Raw genomic sequence first — 17,581 nt, forward strand, 5'->3', positions numbered from 1 at the left:
AAACAAGTAGCCAGCAATATATTTAGCAGGCCTTACAAAGGACTTTGACCTGAAATGTTAACTCAGTTTCTCTTTCTACAGCCTGAACTGCTGAATGTTTCCAGCATTTTCCACTTTTATTTCAGATTTCCAGCATTTTTGTTTTTTTTTTATCTTTGAGCCAGCAATTCACCAAAGGAACAAACTATTTTGTTTCAAGGCTACTGCTGTTAAATCAATTTATCGTATGACCAACTCATCAAATTGCTCAAACAATTTTGTCAATTTGTTTATTGATATCATTTTCCTCCGTTCTGAACTGGGAGGATTGCGGGCCAAGAGAGCTATGAAAATTAAAATAACTCAGGAAGTGGGTGTAGATTTTAATTTGCTCTGTAATCTCAAAATAGGTGGGACAGTGATGGGAAAAAAAATAGAAAAATCAGGTGGTGAGACCTACCGTGACCGACTTGCTTCCCTACCCTTTCTTCTTGAGACTGTGCTCCCAGTTTTCTTCTTTAATTCTCCTGTCTAGCCATTCCCAGGCATCATCAGTTCAAAGGCTCTGAGTTAACTGCCTGAAGTTGATCAGTGGAGGCAAGAGCCTACTCCTGGCCCTTTCTCAATTACCCACGAGGGACACACTTACTGAAGTCGCAATGTTTAGTCTTGTGACTGAGGTGTTGATTAATCAATATTGTCTTTAATTACCAAGTCATTACCTAGAAGGATACCCTAACATTTCTCAGCTAGACCATGCAGTGATTTCAGAATCTAGGAACGTACAGATGGTGCTGACCCAAGTATTTCCAAAATTTCTGCTTTTATTTTGGTATTTCAGCATTGGCTGAATATCCAAGAGCAGCTTCGTTGAAACATAATGGATGAAAATAATTATGGATGATTAATACATTATCCCCAGCAATTAAGTATATGTTAAATAATTCTGTGAATTTTGACTTCACTTCTTTTGCTGGAAGTTGTGTACCTTTAGTCTTGCATTTCTTTGAGTATTGAGGAGTCATTTAATGCCATTAAAAGATTTGATTGGGTGGTTGTCCAGAACAATGAGGGAACATGAAAGTTAAAGGTAGGCAGTTCAAGGATAATGTTAGAAAACATTTAATCACACAAAGGATAATGGAACTTGGGTAACTTCCCCCCCCCCCCCCCCCCACAAAATAGTTGAAGCTGTTTCATTACTGCAACTGTTATGCAAGGTAATTAAAGATTACAGAACAAAAACTGTAAATAGATTTAGTATTGGTTTATTATTGTGTATTGAGATACAGTGGAAAAACTTTGTTTGCATGTCATCCAGGCAGATCAATCCATACATAAGTATATTGAGATAGGAACAGCCCATTAGCCCCTATTTAAGATTTTTATCAACTCTGAATTTCATTAAGGTGCAAGGGCCATGATGAGGTAGATTGTGAGGTCAAGAGTTCATCTTTAATGTACAAGAGTCTTATAACAGCGGGATAGAAGCTGTCCTTGAGCCTGGTGGTGCGTGTTTTCAAGCTTTTGTATCTTCTGCCCGATGGAAGGGGGGAGAAGAGAGAATGTCCAGGGTGGGAGGGGTCTTTGATTACGTTGGCTACATTTCCAAGGTGGCGAGATGACAATTTCTTGCAGTCTTGGGTAGAGTAGTTGCCATACCAAGTTGTGATACATCCAGATAGGATGCCTTCTGTGGTGCATCTATTAAAAATTGAGGATCAATGGGGATGTGCCCAATTTTCTTAGTCTTCTGAGGAAGTAGAGCTGCTGCTGTGCTTTCTTGGCCATAGCATCTACGTGGTTGGACCTGGATGAGCTATTGGTTATGTTTACACCCAGGAACCTAAAAGCTCTCAGCCATCTCCACATCAGCACCATTGATACCTACAGGGGTGTGTGCTCCACCCTGCTTCCTGAAGTCTGTGACTAGCTCTTTTGTTTTGCTGACATTGAGGGAAAGGTTGTTATCATAGTACCAGGCCACTAGGCTGTCTATCAATATGTATTAAACGTGACTGCAATTCCAAACTCTCTGTGCCAACAAATAAAAGATCCATGCATTTAACAAGTGATTTTTTTCCTTTATCTCCTTTCACATAAATATAATTAATCATTAAGATTTTTTAGTTCAAGGACCTTTAAATACTGAAGTTCAAATATGGCTGCAAACTTGGGCTCTTTATGGATGCTGAATTGATTTTAGTGCAGTGCCCCTTAAAGCAGTCATCCAAGGGTGTTTGTGTGTGGAGAAGGGATGAGTAAGAAGGTCATGAACGTTAGTTTGATGCCATTGCTATCAGATTGGAGCTTAATGTTCTGATTAATTTATTGAACTCTCTGTGTGATGGAATATAATTTTCATTTCAGGTTTGAGGATGGCACGGTTTCATTTCTTGATATAATAGCAGTAAATCATGGATTTAATGCACTGGAAAAAATTACAGGTTAGTAATAAAATGTTACATTAAATCTTTAGGAGTGCAATGAAAACATTTTTGCAGTAGAATTAAAGTGCGTGTGAGTTGTTAAAGCTGCAAGTTATTGCCATGGACAAAAAGAGATAACAGACTAACACTCTGCAACTTAAAACTAATCTGTTTTCTCTTTCACCGTCCTGACAAAGGATCTTTGGCCGGAAATATTAACTGTTTCTTTATCCACTGACCTGCCTGACCTGCTGAACTCTTCCATCATTATTGTTTTTATTTCAGATTTTTTTGTGACTGCATTTTTAAAATTTTTCAATTACAGAATGACGTCTAATTACATAAGTAAATGTTGGAATTTATAATGAAGAAGATAATGCAAAAGTATATAAAAAGACAAGCAAGGAAGGATTAGTATACACAAAAAAAGACTATAGTATTATATAGCTAGCTTTTCAATTTCATCAACATTAAGATTTTTTATTGCACGATGAAAAATGTGAATCTGATGAAAATCTGAAGGAAAAATAAGTAGCTCAAATATTTGTCTTTCAATCAAATTTGCATGATTTTCTACCTGCACTCTGAATTGTGTATAATGAGAATTAGTAGGATAATAGCTAACTTATCTGGTAAGAAGCAATAATGGCACTGAAGTCAGTTCAAGGGAGTTCTGTACTTAAACATTTGAGATCCTTCCTCGCTGTAGTTCCATTTTCCCTCCATTTTTTTTTCTCTCTGAAAACAATGAATCCTTATTGCAGTGTAGAATTGACACATTGGCAGTTCTTTACTTCTGAATCTACTTGGTGCTGCTGGCAATTTTTATTTTCAACTGCAAGCCTAGCCTGATCCAGTTTCCGTCTGATGTGGACAGATATAAACTTCCATTGATGCCTCTGCTTTGTAACCAAATGATTTGATTAATTTCTTCACCGTAACTGGCTAATAGAGATTAATGGACTCTGATCATGCCTGAGATTGATCCTGAGACCCCCTTAGTTGGTGTAGCTGAGTTATTTCCAACCTTAAACTATAATAGGACATTTATAACCCACACAATCTAGTTGTGGAAGTCTATTTTAGTGGGTCCATAATTATAAATTCTAGATAGTCACACATTAAATTTAGTTGCATTTCAAGTTTGTTTTTAACAAGTTTGATCCATTTTGTGAATTTTAAAACAATGGTATTTTTCAGAGGATAGACTTCATTTTGAGCATCTAAACAGTTACTGATGAATCCAGTTCAATCTTTTAAAGCATCTACTAAATAAAAAGTATTTTTGCTTCTCAGTTAAGCCATTGTTCATGACAGAAACACATGATTTTCATCGGATACTGAGATTTTTTTTAACAAAACCTCTGATTTCTTACAATGCTAGCTGCATAATTCAGTTTAAAAATATATCATAAGAGCCTGATAGCTGTGCTACTGCACCATTTGATCACGTAACTAGAAAACAACAACTTGAATCTCAGCCAGAATAATTAACTTTGCTTGAAGGGTTATTCTTGGTTTTGAAGTTTGAACTGTCTGACTGGGAAGGGTGGAGATAAATTGGCCAATCAGATCAAGAGTCCAGTCCTTCTCTGTTGAAGCAAATATCCCTGGACAAGCAGTGGAGCTTCTTGTCTTTCTTGGAGGTTTCTATCAACAGAAGATCCTCCCATTTCAGTTGTGGGGCTTGATTTTTTTTAAACTAAATTCTTGTCTGCTGATCGTCTACTTTCAGCCAAGAATTAGTTTTCCACGTGGGCTTGTGAATGAATAGCATGGCTGCCTGTTGCAGACTCAAGATGGTTCAAATATGCATTTTTAAGATCTTACATCCTCATCGGGCCTTGATTGCAATTTTGAAGTACAAAGGGATGGGTGAGATGTGTGCCTTGCATACCCATACACATATAGCAAGGATTGAGTGGTCCAAGGAGGACTCCTGGTGGACATTTCAAGAAAAGGCTCAAAGTTCAATTTCTTTTGCAAGAAAGAGGAACAAGCTGTTGGAAAAGGGTGTTGCTATGGGGGTATGCCACTGAACGTCAATCAGAATCAGGTTTATTATCACTGTCTTGTATGATGTGAAATTTGTTGTTTTGCAGCAGCAGTACAGTGCAGAGACAAAATTACTATAAATTACAAAATAGTGCAAAACAAAAAGGAATAATGAGGTAGTGTCCGTGGACCATTCAGAAATCTGACGGAGGGGAAGAAGCTGTTTCTGAAACATTGACCATGGGTCTTCAGGATCCTGTACCTCCTCCCTGACGGTAGTAATGAGAAGAGGGCGCATCCTGGATAGTGAGAGTCCTTAATAATGGATGCTGCTGCCTTGAGGCACCACCTCTTGAAGATGTCCACAATGCTAGGGAGGATTGTGCTCATGGTAGAGCTGGCTGAGTCTACAACCCTGTGCCCTGTGCAGCCTCTTGCGTTCCTGTGCATTGGAGCCTCCATATCAGGCTGTGATGCAACCAGTCAGAATGCTCTCCACTGTACATCTATAAAAATTTGCAAAAGTCTTTGACATACCGAATCTCCTCAAACTCCTAATGAATTAGAGCCGGTGGCATGCCTTCTTCATGACTGCATCAATGTGTCCGGCCCAGGACAGATCCTCTGAGATGTTGACACCCAGGAACTTAAAACTGTTCACCCTTTCCACCACTGACCCCTCAATGAGGACTGGTGTGTATTCTCCCAACTTCCCCTTCCTGAAGTCCACAATCAATTCCTTGGTCTTGCTGACGTTGAGTGTGAGGTTGTTGTTGCAACACCACTCAACCAGCTGATCTATCTCACTCCTGTATGCCTCCTCATTGTCATCTGAGACCACCAACAACAGTGGTGTCATGTGTGAATTTATAGATGGCACCTGAGCTGTAGTGAGAGTAGAGCAGTGGGCTAAGCACGCATCCTTGAGGTGCGCCTGTGTTGATTGTCAGCAAGGAGGAGATGTTATCACCAATCCATGCTGACTGTGATCTCCCATTGAGGATGTCGAAGATCCAGTTGCAGAGGGAGGTACAGAGGCCCAGGTTTAAAAGCTTTGTGATTAATACTGAAGGGATGTTGGTATTAAATGCTGAGCTGTAATCAGTAAACAGCAGCCTGACGTATGTTTTGCTGTTGTCTATGTGCTCCAGCGCAGAGTGGAGAGCCAGTGAAATTGTGTCCACTGTAGACCTATGCGGCGGTAGGTGAATTTCAGCAGGTCCAGGTCCTTGTTCAGGCAGGAGTTAACTCTCGCCATAACCAACCTCGTGAAGCATTTCATTATAGTAGATGAGTGCTACCAGTCAATAGTTAATGAGGCAACTCACACTGCTTTTCTTGGGCACTGGTATGATTGCTGCCCCTTTGAAGCAGATGGGAAGCTCAGACTGCAGCACTGAGAGGTTGAAGATGTCCTTGAGCACTCCAGCCAGTTGGTTGGCACAGGTTTTCAGTATCCGGTGAATGGTGGATAGACAGAATAGGTGGATGGATTCCTATTGGAGAAGTGATCATTACCTGGCATGTGTGTGGTGTGAATGTTACCTGCCACTTGCAATCCATGTCTGAATGCTGCCTAGGTCATGCTGCAGGCAGACATATGGGCTGCTTAATATTCTGAGGAGTTGTAAATTAAATCAAACATTGTTCAATAAATAAACTACTGGAGAATATTCTTAGAGACAGGATTTATGGGCATTTAAAGAAGCATAGGCTGATTAGGGACAGTCAGCATGGCTTTGTGAGGGGCAGGTCATGCCTCACAAGCCTGATTGAATTCTTTGAGGATGTGACAAAGCGCATTGATGAAGGTAGAGCAGTGGATGAGGTGTACATGGATTTTAGTAAGGCATTTGATAAGGTTCCTCGTGGAAGGCTTATTCAGAAAGTCAGGAGGCATGGGATCCAGGGAAACTTGGCTGTGTGGATTCAGAATTGTCTCGCCCATAGAAGACAGGGTGGTGGTAGATGGAGCGTATTTTGACTGGAGGTCGGTGACCAGTGGTGTTCCACAGGGAGCTGTTCTGGGACGCCTGCTCTTTGTGATTTTTGTAAATAACTTGGATGAGGAAGTGTAAGGGTGGGTTAGTAAGTTTGCTGATGATACAAAGGTTGGTGGTGTTGTGGATTGGGTAGAAGGTTGCCGTAGATTACAACAGGATATTGATTGAATGCAGAGTTGGGCTGAGAAGTGGCAGATGGAGTTCAACCCAGATAAGTGTGAAGTGATACACTTCGGGAGATCAAATTTGAAGGCAGAATACAAGGTTAATGGTAGGACTCTTAGCAGTGTGGAGGAACAGAGGGATCTTGGGGTCCACGTGTGTAGATCCCTCAAGGTTGCCACGCAGGTCGATAGGGTTGTTAAGAAGGTGTATGGAGTGTTGGCCTTCATTAGTTGGGGTATTGAGTTCAAGAGCCGTGAGGTGATGTTGCAGCTCTATAGACCACATTTGGAGTATTGTGTTCAGTGCTGGTCGCCTCATTATAGAAAGGATGTGGAAGCTTTAGAGAGGGTGCAGAGGAGACTTATCAGGATGTTGCCTGGATTGGAGAGCATGTCTTATGAGGATAGGTTGAGTGAGCTTGGGCTTTTCTCTTTGGAGAGGAGGAGGATGAGAGGTGACTTGATAGAAGTGTACAAAATGATAAGAGGCATAGATCGAGTGGACAGTTGGAGACTTTTTCCCAGTGCAACAATGGCTAAAACGAGGGGACATAATTTTAAGGTGATTGGAGGAAGGTATAAGGGGGATGTCAGGGGTAAGTTTTTTTTACACAGAGTGGTGGGTGCGTGGAACGCACTGCCGGCAGAGGTTGTGGGGCAGATACATTAGGGACATTTAAGAGACTCTTAGATAGCCCCCAGTTTTTCTATCATTCATGTGTCTATGTGGGAGGGAAGGGTTAGATAGATCTTAGAGCAGGATAAAACTTTGGCACAACATTGTGGGCCGAAGGGCCTGTACTATGCGGTAGTTCTATGACATTAAGATGGCAGGACATTTATTGACAAAGCAACTAGAGACATTTGGGCTATCAGAAGGTAGAACAGTACAACACAGGAACAGGTCCTTGGAGCCCACTGCATCTGCGCTGACCATGATGCCAATCTAAACAAATCCCATCTGCCTGCACTAGGTCAATATCCCTCCATTCCCTGTCTGTTCATGTATCTGTCCAAATGCCCCTTAAATGTTGCTGTTGTGTATACTTCCACCAGCTCCCTAGGGTTTTAAGCACCTACTGTTCTCCATGTAACAAAAAAAAACTTGCCTCGCACTTTTCCTTTAAACGACCCCCTCACCTTAAACCTATGCCCTCCTAGTATTTGACTTTTCCACCCTGGGGAAAAAGACTCTGATTATTAACCCTATCTGTGCCTCTCATAATTTTATAAATTTTCTGTCAGGTCTCACTCAGCCTCTGGCACTCAAGAGGAATCAGTCCAAGTTTGTCCAACCTCTCCTTATAGCTCATACACTCCAATCCAGGCAACATCTTGGTGAAGCTATTCTGTACCCTCTTCAAAGCCTCCACATCTGTCCATAGCACGGTGACCAGCATTGCACACAATACTCCAAATGTGGCTGGACCAAAGTTTTATGCAGCTGCAATAACTTTTAAGCTTCAGTGCCCTGACTGCTGAATACCGCCTTTACCACCCTATCTACTTGTGTTGCCACTTTCAAAGAACTATGGACTTGTACCCCAAGATACCTCCGTATATCAACGCTCCAATGGGTCCTGCCATTTACTACATACTTTCCTCTTGCATTTGACTTACCAAAATGCAATACCTCACACTTGCCCAGATTAAACTCCATCTGCCATTTCTCTGGCCATGCTTCCAACTGATCTATATTATACCTCATCCTTTGACAACCTTCCTCACTATCCACAACTCCACCTATTTTTGTGTTGTCTGCAAACTTGTCGATCAGACCACTTACATTTTCATCCAGATCATGTATATCAGAGGTCCCAGCACTGATCCTTGCGTAAAACCACTGGTCACAGACCTCCAGTCAGAGAAATGCCCCTCCACCACTACCCTCCATGTTCCACGATGAAGCCAATTTTGTATCCAACGATATCAACGTGGATCCCCTGTGACTTGTCTTTTGGACCAGCCTATTATCAGGCACCTTGTCAAATGCCTTATCTATTAAATAGATAGAAATGTTTTTGAAGTCAGAGTGCATCCTTTGAAGCATCATCTAAGCATCCTCAAGAGAGATGCAGCCACTCTTGATAGGACAACCCTCTCATCCTAGGAATTATCCTGATGAATCTCCTTGGGACTGACTCCAATGCTGCTATATCCATTTTTAGTTAAAGGGAACAAAATTGAGAACAGTATTACTGTTGTGGCCTTGTACTGTACAATCGCAACAAAACAGCCCTATTCTTAAAATCCAACCCCTTCAAGTAAAGGCCAAAGTGCCATTTGCCACCTTAAATACTTGTTGGACCTGCCTGCTAACTTGTGATTTATGCATTAGACCACCTAGATCCCTCCGAACTTCACTCAGTTGTAGTCTCACTCTGTCTAGGTAATAATCTGCCTTTTGATTCCTCTTACCGTGTGAACTTGCACTTCTCTGCATTAAATTCACAATGTCCTCAATTTTTCCTGGGGCAGTGAGCAGTGGTTGAAATTGGTGCCCACATTATCTATTAATCTCTGCTGCAACTTTTGTCATAATTTTGCAGCAAAGGTTCTCCCTATTAGTGTACTTATTCAAATAGATTTTTGCAATAAATCCAAAACAAAAGACAAAAATATAAACATCAGTTTATGGTTTAACAATATATATAACCTTTCACTCTTCTGTACTGATCTTGTTACTTGATACAAATTATAGTCATTGTGCACTTGGGATAAGTGGCTGTTAAAGAATGAATCTGTTTAGTTGACCTCATTCTGACACATTAAAGGGGCGATTATAATTTTTTACTTTACTAATGTGTCTTAGTGTGAATGATTTATAAAGGTCAACAGCTATGACAGAAGTTGAGCAAAATAATATTTCTTTTTATCTCCATCCGGATATATCTCTCTTTCTGAATCAATAGCTGCTTTGTTCTTAATTGCAGTAACTAGATATCCAGTGATGCATCATGTCATCACTCAGTGAAAGGGCAAGGAAGCTAAGCGACCTACACTTCCTCCAAGGTTGCCCGATAATCTGCTTGCGTTATCAGTTGTTTTTCTGGAAGCTTCTGATTTCATAAATCTGTATATCCATGTACACCTATTTTATTATTAATTTGGTCTAGCGATGTGGCAACAAATGGCAAGGCCACATTTTATTTTGACCTCCCACTAACCCCACCCCATCTGGTGCATTGAGATGGTGGTGAAACTTTTTTTTTGCACTGCTGCAGTGCTGGGTAAGGTGTTTCCACCATCCTGTTGCTAAGGAATTTCAAGGTACCAGCTGAGAAAAAAGGAATATTATTTTTCCAAAGCAGAATGGGTTGTGATTTGGAGGTGAATATTTCCATAACATTGCTGCTCTTCCTGGGAGTGAGGTGTTGAGGATTTTACATGGGTTTAAATATATGTTAACATTTAAAAAAAAATAGAATTAATTAAAACCATTTTAGGATGGCAGCAAATAAAAATATTAAAATAAACATGAAATAAATCTCAACACCTGGGAGTGAGGTGTTGAGTATCTTTGTATTTGTGCACATACGAGTGGAATTCCCTAAATTATACAGGGAAACATTGGGAGTTTGTCCTAGATTTCTCCTCATCTCAGTCCTAAATTGTTGATCCCATTGACCTGAGACAATTACCTCTAGTTCTGGACTCTCCATCCGGGGTAAAGAATGTCTCAGCATTACCCGAATCAGCCCTCTAAGAATTTTGTCTTTGTCAGTGAAATGACCTCGTGTTCTTTTGAACTCTTGTCCATTCTATTCAACTTGCCTCTCAAGACAAACCTCTCATCCCAGGAATCAATCTGCTTCCAAGCTCTCCAAGGTAAGTATATTGTTGTTCATGTATGGAATCCAAAGCTGCATACAATACTCTAAGGTATGGTCTCACTAAAGCTTTCTAAAACATAAGCAGGATTTCTTCGCACTTGTACATAACTGTTGCCATCGGATACAACTTCATTTGCCTCAAATTCATGTTACTTTTTTTGCATGCCCTACATATTTACTGACAGGACCTCATTATCTTTTTTTAATTACTTTTGCTGCCACATCTAGCCAATGAGCGGCTGCCTAGTTCCTGGACATTGTTCAGATGTGTAGAACTGTACACTGGAATCACAAAAGATTGGGGGATGCTGGGGTTTGTGTGGAGGCAAGGTTCGGGGCATTGGAGGGGCAGGAGTATTCCAGCATAGCAGTGAGGACAGAAGCAAAATTTGGGGCATAGGTGTAGGTTTGGAGATGGGTGGTGGAAGCATAACAGCAAAATGGAAAGAAGGCCAAAATTGAGGCATCATACATTGGCTAATCATTGCAAAAGAGAGTGTCGCAGAAAAGAGGTTACATGGACCCGGAGGGCGTCTGCTTTAGAAAGCCTTTATTGTAGCACGATATCATGGAGAGCTCAGGCTCCTAAAAGCGGAGTTCTGAAACTCTGATCAGCAAAGGATTACACTCATTTTTATAGTTAAAATATACGTGACAACAAAAAAATTTACACAAATACAAAAGTTTCTCAGCATGTTCTAGGCAATAACCCGAAGCAACTATCAGCTTATAAATTACTCTGCCTGTAGTGTTAGGATAGATTATGAAACAATGATTCCAGAGAAAGACAAGTTCCCATGTCCTTCCTTGAGAACAAGGAAGCAAGCTAGATAAGGTTAGTTAGTTGGCAGTTAACCAAGGACAGACAGGTGTCAGTAGAAATGGTTTGACCCTCTTAATAATGCTTTAAATTTTCTTCCACAGAGTGACACTACAGGCATGGGTCAGGAGAACACTTTTTCTCCTCTTGGCTGTAAACACTGTTGTTAAAACCATTTGTTCAGTTATCTCATCGTATTTTAACTACCAGATTTTCCAGTTTTGCCTTAAATTTAAAATTGGGCTCCCAACAATGGAAATCAGATTTGAGGTGTTAAATGTTATAAGATGTGTTCTGCCACATAATCTAACACCATAAAAGTAGCACCTCAGCACCCAATAGGTGATTCTCTTCTCACCTTGCCTTGCATGGTACCAACCAACTGTCCTCTGCCCTTGTCACCTCGCAAACATTCGTACCTGCAATTTGTGAATGACTAGAGGTGGAACTTAAAATTCACCAACAGTTATCTGATAAACTGAATGAATGCAAGGCTGTCAAATCAGATATCCCAGTTGCTGTTGGTTTATGAATACTTTCCTCTGTGTTTTTCATAGGATTGCCAGTTGAATGTGCCAGACAATTCTTTCCTATGTCAGCAATATTTCGAGTAATTTGTGTTATAATAATAATAATAATAAGAGCAACTTGCAACACAAGACAATGCCTTACTTCCATGTCAACCTCTATCTGAAGTTTTGTCCCTACAGTGCCAGAGTCTGAAGGAACCTACAAACGTTTGTTGTCAGATGCTTTGAAAGTTGCTTTTAAAAATGCACTATTTTTATTTCCTTTTAGCAGTAGGCAAATTTCATTTAAGCATTCTTCATTAGTGTAGATAAAGCTGAGAAATGGATACAAAGATTTTTATGCCTTAGTAATACAGGGCAAAAAAATTGAGAAGCTTTACAAATTCCAAACAATTACAAAGCACTAGGGTAGTCTTGCTTAATAGCAGAAATTAAAACTTCATAACAAGAAATATAAGGAAAGCAAATCACATTGCACTACATGCTTTGTACATTATAGGACATAACTCTTAACAAGGATTTTATTTCTAGCTGTGGCTCATATTGGAAATATTCACTATATATGAAGTTACACCACACTAAGACAGGCATCTCAACCCAGTGAGCACATGTTAATTCTTTTCCTCTGCTTGAGACATCTAACGAAAACCCTTTCACTTCTGATCATGGCCCATTATATTACTTTTTACAAACATCTATGTCATAAAAGATTCATGGGTCCACCGCATCTGAACTCCTGTTCTGCCAGTGGATTTGCTATTGACCCTGGCTATGGCACACTAATATGCTGAGGTGAATGGACGTGTGCACTTTGCATCCATCTTTCAGTTTTATGCCTTGGAACTAAGACCATTCATTTGATTGGAGTCACTGACCCTGTGAGAAAAGGTAAGTATGGGTGCATGGCTTATTTACTTCATTTTAATATTTTTATTTGCTGCCATCCTAAAATGGTTTTAATTAATTCTACTTTATTTTTTAAAAATGTTAACATATATTTAAACCCATGTAAACAGTTTTTAAATGTTTCTGACTGTCAGGTGCATTTAGAAGCAATTCCAAAATCCTTTGACAGAGCCAAGTTTAGGTAGTAGGGCTGGATCCAGAATAGCTGCCATTTGGACTTTGTTTAACACCAAGGTAGAGAATTGTACACATTCAAACTTGATAATTAATTAAAATTTTATATTTGGAGCTGTTAATGTATTTTTGCTCGTCAGTAAGATGGTAATCAAGCAGGTCCTTCAATATACTAATGAAGAAAGCTAATGTTCCTCAATTTGCTTTTCCCAGTAATCCCTCATCATGCGAACACCACTCTAATTTGCTCCTGTATGTTCACCATTCACTCTATATTCTTCCAACAGGGAAATTTAGAACTGTACATACCCTAGGATTATTTACTTGTTATTATTTGTAGCTTGTTCAACCCATGAAACTTGCAACACTTGAGGCCACCATCCAAGTCATTGTGTCAGTGCTGGCCTTTTAGTGTCATCCAAAGTTAATCTAATGCCTCAAGCTCTCCTGAGCTACCTTCCTTTGATTTAAATACTTACTGAAATGTCTCTTTTTCAACTGTTCCCTGTGGTACAACATCTAATGCTCCAACGACCTCTGGAGAAAGAAATATTTCCTCATTTTTAAAATCAATGGCTCTCGTCACATATTTCTCAACCAGAGAAATAAACATGCATTTTTCATTGTGAAAAATCACCCATAATTTTAAAAACTTCTTGTACAACTCCCATTATTTCTATTAGACCATAGAAAGTTTGTCTCTCAGTCTGAAGACAAACCAGCTGACAACTTTCAGTGGAATTCCATGCTTGTTTTCCATGATTGATTATGGATACCTCTTCATCTGAAGCAATTGATTATTCCCTGGCAAAGCAAAACAATCAATAATGTTTTGCAAGAAAAGTACTGGCACGTTTAGAATGACTTGTGCATCTTGTACATCTCTCCTACTATTACATTAGCTGATGAGCAACCTGGTAAGATCAGCATTTGTAAAAGCAGTTCCTCTTCTGCCTGGCAACATAGAGTCATCTTTATTCTTCCAGCCTGCAACAACTTAGGAGCCACTCTAGCTATTTTAAGTAGTGAACCAAGTACAACATAACCAACACCTCAAAGAATGCTGATTTTGATAGATACCTGGCAACATTAGTTGTTGGAAATAATTACTGTTTCATCAGGAAAAAGGTAACCTGCATCTCCCTAAACTGAAACTTGCAAATCTATAGAACTTGGAGATCTGTTGCACTTGCAAGGATTGTGTTGTGATCGATTACCCAATTGTCTTTGGGACAGATGTCCAAATCTTAGAGAAACAGATGGTGACTTCAAAAGCGAGACAGAACATTTTGCAAAAATATCTCCCAGTATGTGGGTTTGCTATATGCAGGTTTGCAGCATATGCCAAATACAGCTCACAATGAGCATCAGCAAATCAGGTGCAGGTAAGTTCAAAAGTCAGTGTAAAAATGTAGGTGTTCTTGGGTCTTTTGAGATTTTACCCAATAATTTCATCTTTCCTGTTCTTAAGTCTTCTTGCAGGTCCATAATTGTTTTTGCCTCACTATTATTACTGACATCAAGAAGAACACAAGCAGGTACCTCCCCTCTAACACAGCAGCACAAGACTAACTTGCATTGTTGTTCCTCAATTTGTGTTCTCAGAGGTTTTTGAGTCTCAGATGAAATTCCTGATGGCACACAGATTTGTGAATGCATTTCTAACCTTTATATTGGGTGATTTGTGAAATGGATTAAATAAATAGAGTAATACTAGTATTGGCTGATTAGTGAATCTTGAAGGTTATGACTAAAAATTTCTGTAGGTAATGGCAAAACCGTGCAGAGTCTAAATCTAAGTGTGCAAGTTGGAGGACAGTTAGAAATAAAACTGTCATCAACTGCAAACACCCTGAAGCTGCTAGCTGCAGAGATGGCAACTGTTGCTTTGACCAGAAGTTTGGTTCACCGTCTTGCTGAAGTGCAGCACGACAGACTTGGGGGAACATTGCCCTGGAGTGGCACAGGAAGCACAATAACTTCTTAGGTCATCACTTCAACCCTAGGAAGCACGAATCAGTGATGTAGGTTGGTTTCCTGCAGGCTCATGTTCCCACCTAGGGTTCCCTTTTCATTATTATGGCCTGTATGGAGCACAAGTAACAACATGGGAACAAGAAAAAGCCATTCAGCCCTTCAAGCCAATTCTAACATTCAATGAAATCATGACTGATCTGTATTTTAAACACCATCTACTCAACTGGATTCCATACCTCATGGTACCATTTGCCTAACAAAACTATCCAAACATCGACAATTCCTTTCCTCCCACAGATGCTGCTCAACCCGCTGAGTTCCTCCAACAGATTGTTTGTTGCTCCAGATTCCACCATCTGCAGTTTCTTGTGTCTCAATTTTGAAATGTTCAGTTGATTTAGCCTCATAAGTTTTTAAGGGGAAGGAGTTTCAGATTCCATCACTAGTTTCCATCCCATTAGGGAAAGCCAGCATGGCTTTGTGTGGGGCAAGTCGTGTCTTACTAACCTGGTTGAGTTTTTTGACAAGGTGACGAGAGAGATTGATGAAGGTAGAGCTGTGGATGTCATCTATATGGGCTTTAGTAAGGCATTTGACAAGGTCCCACATCATCGGTTAATCAAGAAAGTTCAGATACATGGGGTCACTGGAGAATCGGCAGTCTGGATCCAGAACTGGCTTGCCCATAGAAGACAGAGGGTGGCGGTTGAAGGGACGTATTCAGGCTGGAGGCCTGTGAGTAGTGGTGTCCCGCAGGGATCTGTACTGGGACCTCTGCTGTTTGTGATGTACATAAGTGACCTGGATGAATGTGTTAATGGGTGGGTTAGTAAGTTTGCAGACAATACCAAGATTGATGGATCTGTGAATAGTGTAGAAGACTGGTGACGGATATAGCGTGCTATAGATCAGTTGTAGATGTGGGCAGATGGAGTTTAACCCAGATAAATGTGAGGTGTTGCACCTTGGTATGACTAATGTCAAGAGGCAGTACACTCTTAAGGGCAAGACCCTTAACAGTGTTGAAGAACAGAGAGACCTTGAGGTGCAAGTCCATGGCTCATTGAAAATGGCTACATAGGTAGATAGGGTGGTTAAGGTGGCTTATGGAATGCTTGCTTTTATTAATAGAGGTATTGAGAATAGGAGTCAAAAAGTTATGATGCATCTGTATAGAACTCTGGTTAGGCCGCATTTAGAGTATTGCATGCAATTCTGGTCACCTCACTATAGGAAGGATGTCAAGGCTTTAGAGAGGGTGCAGAGGAGGTTTACTCGGATGCTGTCTGGATTAAAAGGCTAGACAAACTTGGGCTCTCTTTGGAGCGGTGGAGGCTTGAGGGGAGATCTGTTGGAAAAGTATAAAATTATGAGGGGCATAGATAGGGTGGACAAACAATATCTTTTTCCCATTATTGAGCGATCCAATACCAGAGGGCATGCATTTAAGGTGAGAGGGGGTAGGTTCAGAACAGGTGCGAGGGGTATGTTTTTTACTCAGAGAGTGGTAGATGCGTGGAATGCGTTGCCTGATAGGGTGGTGGAGGCAAATTCATTGGGGGGCTTTTAAGAGGGGCTTGGATGGGCACATGAATGAGAGGAAAATGGAGGGATATGAGGATTCTATAGGTAGGAGGGATTAGATATGTCGGCATAACATTGTGGGCCGAAGGGCCTGTTCTGTGCTGTACTGTTCTATGCTCACTCCATGTGTGAAGATGTGCTACCCAAAGTTACCCCTAGGTGGCCTAGCTCAACTCTTTTGCACCAAATGTTTTTGCAGACTGATCCATTATAACTGCTATCGGTGGCTTCTGCCCATGCTGCAGTGAGTGTTTGGGTATTCCAATGGAATCTCAGACTTCTGTCATGCAAGCTCAGCTTACTGTTTCCTCAGCTCAATTTGCTGCAATGCTAGATTGAACTGTGTCCATCTTGCAGCCTATTACAGCAGTCCAGCATTTGCTCCTCTGGCAGATTTCTAAGATAACTGAGGCACTGCGTTGCAGGTATAGGGATGTCTGTGTGCCCCACAAATCTCTTTAAGGGTGACAGCATTTATGATCTCACCAGTGCCATTCCATCAATGTGCTTGGTCTGGTACACCAGCAGCCAGTTTAGACTATTGGTCCTCCTGCCAACAAGGTGCAGGTCAAAACCAGGCCTTCTAGGCTTGAATGTTTGAAACTGTCCTCCAAGACAAAGTCACACAAACAAAATAAAACATAGGAGTCAGTTTTTAAGAGCCAAAGAAGATGAAATGCTATTTAGGCTGTAGAAAGGATGAGCTTTATTCCATGTTCTTTCCTGGGCAAGATGGATTGCAGACCTCCATGTTCCTTGACATCTGAGTTTCCAGCAGGCTTGCTCGTGCATCTAGTACTTTGCAGTGCAGAACTGTCATCCTCTTTGTGTATACTGTTCCATCAGTCATCATCTGAATCTTCTGTGGCCGAACATCTGAATGTCTATCAACCTTGGCTTCTGGAGAACTGGCAGCTGTATACCCTTTTCTTGTGCACTGACTGCACCTCTCTGCTCACCCGAATGTTATAATTACCTTTTATGACTGAGTGGCTTCCAGTGTATTGCCAGCATCACTACTGTGGCTGTCCTTTGAAGGAGAACAGTCCACAAAGGCAACTACTAGTAGAAACCAAAATTAAACAACATTTAATAACAACATTTAAAAGACACTTGGATAGGTTCATGGGTAGGAAACGTTTAGAGGGACATGGGTCAAACATGGGCAAATTGGACTAGCTTAGATA

The 17,581-nt window shown here is 40.6% G+C and overlaps 1 protein-coding gene across 2 annotated transcripts in view; it reads left to right on the forward strand.

The window, feature by feature from the left end:
- Positions 1–17,581, forward strand: part of mocos (molybdenum cofactor sulfurase) — a 101,538-nt gene that overhangs the window by 23,813 nt on the left and 60,144 nt on the right. For both annotated transcript variants that reach the window (XM_052015471.1, XM_052015472.1), the window contains one exon: positions 2,350–2,426. In XM_052015471.1, coding sequence (XP_051871431.1) covers positions 2,350–2,426 — 77 coding nt within the window. The remainder of the gene's footprint in view (positions 1–2,349; positions 2,427–17,581) is intronic.

This window comes from Pristis pectinata, chromosome 5 (genome assembly GCF_009764475.1).
Source record: "Pristis pectinata isolate sPriPec2 chromosome 5, sPriPec2.1.pri, whole genome shotgun sequence".
Lineage (NCBI taxonomy): Eukaryota > Metazoa > Chordata > Chondrichthyes > Rhinopristiformes > Pristidae > Pristis > Pristis pectinata.